Source organism: Rhea americana, unplaced genomic scaffold (assembly GCF_003343005.1).
Source record: "Rhea americana isolate MKP2758 unplaced genomic scaffold, rheAme1 scaffold_599, whole genome shotgun sequence".
Classification (NCBI taxonomy): Eukaryota; Metazoa; Chordata; class Aves; order Rheiformes; family Rheidae; genus Rhea; species Rhea americana.
In genome coordinates, this window is record NW_028186755.1 from 53457 (window position 1) to 59943 (window position 6487).

The 6487-nt window shown below is 70.7% G+C and overlaps 2 protein-coding genes across 2 annotated transcripts; one reads left to right on the forward strand and one right to left on the reverse strand.

Annotated features, from left to right (window-relative positions):
- Positions 1-978: 978 nt before the first annotated feature.
- On the forward strand, positions 979-3027 carry TMEM79 (transmembrane protein 79). The gene is made up of 3 exons (XM_085319569.1): positions 979-1933; positions 2092-2305; positions 2509-3027. Exons 1-3 carry the CDS (start codon positions 1231-1233, stop codon positions 2711-2713), a joined length of 1122 nt encoding a protein of 373 aa, XP_085175695.1. The 5' UTR covers positions 979-1230; the 3' UTR covers positions 2714-3027.
- A 700-nt stretch (positions 3028-3727) lies between these two features.
- GLMP (glycosylated lysosomal membrane protein) lies at positions 3728-6419 on the reverse strand. Its single transcript, XM_085319573.1, has 5 exons — positions 6090-6419; positions 5752-5934; positions 5377-5595; positions 4896-5173; positions 3728-4611 (listed from the first exon to the last, which is right to left on the reverse strand). The coding sequence occupies exons 1-5, from the start codon at positions 6339-6341 to the stop codon at positions 4443-4445; spliced, it is 1101 nt and encodes a 366-aa protein (XP_085175699.1). The 5' UTR covers positions 6342-6419; the 3' UTR covers positions 3728-4442.
- Positions 6420-6487: the final 68 nt, after the last annotated feature.

Below are 6487 nucleotides of genomic sequence, written 5' to 3' on the forward strand. Positions count from 1 at the left end.
GGCCCCGCTCGGCCGCCATGGCTGCGCCGCTGCCCCCTGCCCCGCGCCGCGCGAGACTTGGCGTCCCGCTATCGCGAGACTTGCCGCGAGACCGGGGGGGGAGCGGGGGGAGCAGGGAAACGCGGCGCCGCCTCGCGAGAGTTCCCGCTACTCGGCTGCCAGCACTTAGAGCTGGCAAACATGGCGGCTGCGCGGCGTCATCTCGCGAGTCTTCCCCCCCCCCCGGTATCGCTGCCAGCACCAAATGCTGGCAAACATGGCGGCCTCTCCGGCTTCATTCAACGAGCTTTATTGCCACCCCTGCGCGGCGGACACGCGCAGCAGGGCTGGAAGGAGGCAGGGGGCCAGGCCTGGGGCCGCAGGGAGAAGCCTTCTCCCCCCCCCCGCCGCCATGAACGTTCCCACTAGGCAGCCCCAGTCCCTCGGGGACTCCCCTGCCACTGGCGCCAAGGGATCCGCTGGGATTCCCCCTGCTCCCCTTGACCATGATGGGGGGCCAGACGGTCCCTCCACCACCGCTTCCCGTGGCGAAGCCTTTCGGGGCGACCCGCAGGCCTCGGGGTGGGGGGAGGAGGGTGGCGGCGGTGGGGGGCTCCAGCTCCGAGACCTGCCGGGAGGGAGAGGCTGCGGCCTCCCCGGGCAGGCTCAGCCCGTCCGCCCTGGCCGGCGCCAAGGGGCTCGGGCAGCCCGTCGCCCTGCTGAGCCCCCCAGCCCGGACGCGTGTCCCCCCGCCCCACACACACACGCGGGGCGAGGTGGCTGCGCCGGCCCCACCTTCACCGGTTAAACTGGTTTGAAATCCGGGGCAGAGAGGCCTCCGCCGTCCTCCCCCCCCTCCCCGGCCCTCTCCGAGGGGCAAATCCTGGGATTTCCACCTGCGTCGCCCGCTCCCCCCAGAGCAGGCGGCACCCGGCTCCCTCCTGCGCCCGCCCCCGCTCCGAAGCGAGTCCGGCCCGTCCTCACCCCAGCACACGTGTTGGGACGCGACCGGCGCCGGACGGAGCCGCGCTCGGATCAGCCCGGCGGGATCCAGCCCTCCCCCCAACCCAGCCTCAACCCCCGGGGGGGGCGTTTGGTGAGGAGGGGGATTCCTGGGGCAAAACCCTCCCGTTCTTGCTGCCTTTTTATCCRTTTGCTTCCTCCTAGCGCCGGGCGAGGCCGGCAGGGAATGGGATCCCCCTCCTAGTCCCTTCCGCCACCCCGAAACGCGGGAGAAAACCCCGAAACGCCATGGCCGCGGCTGGCCCCATCCTGCCCCCCGAGGAGGTGGCTTTGCTGGAGCTGGGGACGGCGGCCGCCCCCCCGGCCGAGGGGGCCGCCGGCCGCGCCGAGCCCCCGGGGGACCCCGCCGCCACGCTGCCGTGGGAGCCGTGCCAGCGCGGCGCCCGGAGCCAGCCGGAGCCCGCCGAGGCCGAGAGACGCCCGAGCCCCGACGGGGGCCGCCGAGACGCCGAGGAGGACAGCCCCCCGTGCGAGGCCGAAGGCGAGGAGCCCCGGGGGCAGCCCGCGGCGCCCGCCCACGTCTCCGTGCCCATCGACCCGCGGTGCATCGAGCGGAAGCGGCCGTCAGACCCGCGACCCCAGGAGCGGGGCGAGGGGGGCTGCGCGGCCCCCCACGGCGACCGGCCCCACGACCTCCTCCGCCAGAAGCAGGTTTTCCTCCCCCTCGGGTGCAGGGACGTCCCGGGCTACGAGGGGCGAGCGGCCAAGGCGCCGGCCGAGGCGTCCCGGTGCCCGTGCGCCGGGCCGGGTTGCAGCTCCGACGGCCTCAGGGCCGTGGCGTCCGCGGCGGGGGCCGTGCTCCTCTGCCCCTGCCTCGTCTACGGCGCCTACGTCTTCCTGCCCTTCGACGCCCCGCTCCTGCCCACCGTCAGCGCCCGCCTGGTCTACACGCTCCGCTGCGCCGCCTTCGCCACCTTCCCCGTCGTCCTCGGTGAGCCGCCGGGCCGGGGCTGCGGTGCACGGAGCGGAGCTTTTGCAGCTCCGTCGCTCYTGCCCTCTTCCCACCCCGCTCCGGTCCTCTCTCCCCGGTGCAGCTTCCTCGCTCCCCGCACCGCGCGCCTGCTCAGCCCCTCTCCTCTGCCCCCGCAGGGATGATCGTCCACGGCATCTCCCGCCTCTGCTCCTCCTCGCTGGAGCCCTTCGGGGAGCTGCAGCGGGAGGTGGAGATCCACCGCGCCTACGTCTCCCAGTCCGTCCACCTCTTCGTCCTCTACTTCTTCAACATGGCCGTGCTGGCCACCTACCTCCCGCAGGAGGCCCTGAAACTCGTCCCCCTGCTCACGGGGCTCTTTGCCATCTCCCGGTAAGCAGCTCCTCGCCCTCCACCCCGATATCCCCTTTCCCCTCCCCGGGCAGCTCGAGGTTTCCGGAGGGACCAAGTCGGATCCATCAATCCTGGAAAACTTCCTGCCCTGGTTTTTGTCCCCCTTCGCCCGTGCCCCTGAGCGCGGCCGTGCCGCCTCCCGGCGAGCCCTCGCTCAGCCCCGGCCCGTCTCCCGTYTCCAGGCTGATCTACTGGCTCTTGTACGCCGTTGGGCGCTCCTTCCGCGCCTTCGGCTTCAGCATGACCTTTCTGCCGCTCCTGGCCATGCTGTTCTGCAACCTGTACGGCTTGTTCGTCCTGGAGCCCGAAAACCTCCTCGCCGTGGCGGGCGCCAAGGCCGAGGGGCCCTCCAAGGATGGCAGGAACAAGCTCCGATTCTGGGGGTGAGACGGGCCGTGGGGAGACTGGGGTGCTCGGCTGCGGCCCCCGGGGCACAGGGGGGCCGAGTCCTCCTTGCACTGGGCAGACGTGGACGAGCCCTGAAGGCGGATGGGGACAGGCGGATCGGCTGGGTTCCTGCTCGGAGCYCACGACATCCTGCTGGACGCTGAGGACTGGGCTGTAAAAAACCTTGTGCAGGGAGATTCCTGCAGGAGGGCGAAGAGGGGACCCAGAGCAAGCAGCAGGACCCGTTTCATGGGGACGGGTAGGTGAAAGGGACCCAAATGCCTTGCTGGAGCTGGCTTTGCCCAATAAAGCCCTTCACCCAGTGGCTGTGTGGTTAAATTTCCCCAGGAATCGCCCTCACCACCAGGACTTGCAGCTTCACCCTCAGCCCTTGGGATCCAGCCCCAAAACGATGCTTCTGAGAGGGGGAAAAACAGGTTCCCTCCTCCTACCCCAGCACYGTGACAGCCCCGTCCCTGCCTCCCGCTCCCAGATCCTGCGCAGTAGCTCCCGGGCCCTTGCACGTCCCTCCTCCTCCTCCTCCCCCGGGCAGAGGTTCAGCGTCTGGCTCGCAAACCGGTCGGCCGGGTCCCAGGGAGCCCTGCCCCAGGGAGGGACGCGGGCGAGACGAGGTGGCCTTGGACTGCGTGGATCAGCCCCAGCCTGGCTGCTGCCCGGCCCAGGGGGGYGGCCGATCCCCCCCGCACGCCCGGCTGGGCCCCCAGCCTGCGCCCCACGGCCCCCTGTCAGCACCCGTCGCAGGCACGAAGGCCCCCGCGCGAGGCAGCTCCCTGCTCCCTCCTCTCAGCCGCACGGTTTCGTGCCAGAAAAGGAGAACTGGCTTCTTCCGAGCTCCAGCATCCTTCAACCCCTGCGCGGCCCCAGGACTGCTCTGCCCCAGCACGACGCTGCTGCGGGAAACCGCGGGTAGAAATCCCTTTTATTTGGTCCGAGACAATCAGTGGTCGAGAACAGGAAAACCCCGGTGCACCCCACAGTGCACCCCACGCCCCCCACGTGCCCCACAGCTCCCAGCCCCAGCTCGCACCCCGGGCCGGCCCCACGGCTAACCGAGCCCGAGGCGGGATGAGCCCTCCCTGGCCCCGACAGGAGGGAGCCGAGTGCAAGCGGGGGTGACGGGGATCTCCCTGCCCCGCTCGGCAGCCCCTGCGGAGGCCGGCGCGGTGCCAGGCACCGCGGGCAGGGAGCGAGCAGCCCACCAGCTCTCGGAGGAGCCCGGCAGCATGAGAGGCAGCTTGCACGGTGCTGGGGGAGGGGGGGGGGCGGCGCCAGCCCCGCTCCTGGGTCAGAGCCCCCCAAGCRACCCCAGAGCACCCCGAGAGCGGCCCAGCCGCACAGGATGGGGCACAGCCAGGGCCGGCTGGTTAAGGACCAGCCATCAGTGGTTTTATCCCTTAGGGCAGGGAAAGTCCTTCCCCCTGCTCAGAGCAGCCMCCGACTCCTCCAGTCACTTCCCAGCAGGCAGATAAAGAAAACAAAGGAAAGAGCAGGACCTGGTCCAGGCTCCGGGCAGCAGGAGAGGCAGCAGGACAGAGGGAAGSGGCGCAGGCCACTGCAGCGAGCGTTGCTCCGGTCTCCTCCGAGCCTGGTCGGAGGAGGCGGACGGGGGCAGAGATGAGCTCGCAGGCGTTGGAGCCCCCRCGGGCCGCTGCATCCCCCTGCCCAGGGACGAGGAGGGTCCCGGTGGTCTCTCCGGGGACCGGTCCGCTCAGTTGATGGGCTCGTACTCGGAGTAGCGTTTCCGCTGGGCGAAGAGGACCACGACGCTGCCCATCAGGAGCAGCACCATGGGGGTGCCCAGCGCCACAGCCATGATGGAGATGACGAGGGGGGAGAAAGTGTCCTCGGGGGGCTGCCCAAAGCCCAGCAGCGCCGACCTGCAGGGAGGGACAACACACGTGGGGATGCGGCTCGGCTCCCCCACGCCGAGACCACCTGGTCCAGCCCTGCACCAGGACTTCCCGGCTGGATCCCACGYGGGACAGGGAGAGGGGAGGTCTCCCAGGCCAGGGGAGAGCAGAGACTGTGACAACAAGTTGCCAAACTCCTTGCTACAAATCAGTGGGAAACCACAGACTTTCGGAGGGAGGCACAAACGAAGGGCTACCAACCACGGAGACTCCTTAGCCCAGGCCCTTCGCACCCAGCAGACCCTGCTCACCAGCTCAGGTAACGYTTCTCCTGGTAAACCTCTCCGTCCTCGCCCCCGAAGGAGATGTTGATGGCGCTGACAGCGTAGGCGCTGCCCAGGCCCTCGCCGAAGTAGGCGCGGATGAGGCTGGACGCCGGCAGAGTCCAGTTGGCCGCTTGCAGGCTGCGGGGTTGGCACCGGATACCGTCCTCGCGCTTGGGGCTCCGGGAGCCGTAGGCGGTCGCCTTCCACTGCAGGAAGCTGAGCGCGGCGCTGCCGTTTYGGGCCTCGGCTGCCAGGGAGAGCGTCTGATCCGGGGGAGGGCAAGAGGGAGGGAGGGAGGGCAGGAGAGCGTCTTTACGGAGCCGCAGCGGGGAACCAGGGCTCCCGGGCTCTCCGCGGAGCCGTGGGAGGAGCGGGAGGGCCGGCGCAGGATGCCCAGCTGCTCGCCCTCGCCTCCGGAGCGGGGGACGTCCCCAGGCCCGGAGCTCGCCCCCGCGGCCGCGCTCACCTCGAAGATGGTGGGTGTGTACTCGTCRTCGATGGAGCGCGCCGAGCGCAGCCTCCGCACCGCCCCCAGCTCCTCCACCGTTGCCACCTCCAGCGCAAAGCGGGAACCGTTGCCCCGCGGGGTCACCCCGGCCAGGACAAACTCCACCTTGGAGCTGTTTGCCGTGTGCAGGAGGCTGGGCAGGGGCCCGTCGCGGCCATCGGCCTCGTAGGCTGTCACCTGCCGSAGACGCGGCCAAGAGGAACAGCGTGATCCAGGGCTGGGACGCCAGGGACCACCGGTCCCTCTCTAGGATGTCTTTGGATGAGATGTTCACCCGGACACGGGGTGCTCGCCCTGGAGCGGCGAATCCCCGCTCTGCCCCTGCGGACGTACCCGGAGAGCCAGGCTGCCGTTGGAGAAGCTGCCGCTGGGGTCGGAGGCGGGGACGCCCAGGAACTCGGCCGTCAGCGCCGTGTGGTTCAAGGTCCTGTTGACGCTGTCCCAGGAGAAGCTAGATAGGTCATACGTGGGGTAGAAGAGCTCCTCCGGCGTGTTGGCCTTGCTGTACTCGAAAACCTGGGGCCAGSGAAGAGGAGAAGGGCTGGGAGCCGCCGGCAGCCGCTCGGGACACCCCCGCTTTGCACTGCGGACAGCAGGGTGCCACGCACGGGGCTGTCACCACCGGCGGGGAGAGGACGGAGCCCAGGAAGGACCTGCAAATTCTCCAGTACCTTGGTGAAGACGACGGCGGTGGCGTACACGACGCTGCCGGGGGGCTCGATCCAGACGGCCCCGGCGGGCGCGGGCGAGAGCAGCCGGGTCCAGTCGACGCGCAGGACGCTGCTCGGGCTCCCCGTGGCCACGAGCAGCGCCGCGGGGGCCCCGATGCTGCTCCACACGTAGTGCAGCGTGTCGTCCCGCCCCACGGCGCGGACGTGCAGCAGGTTGACGGAGGTGTTGGGCCAGCCGGGGTTGTACTGCATGGACACCTGCGGGGCAAGGAGGGGGCGCGGGTGGAGCAGGGGCTCCCCCCGGCCCGCAGCCGCGGTGGGGGGGGGGCCGCTCCCCGCCTCGCTCGGCCCAGGGGAGCGCTCCGCTCCCCGGGCCCCGCAGCCGCCCACCGCCGCCA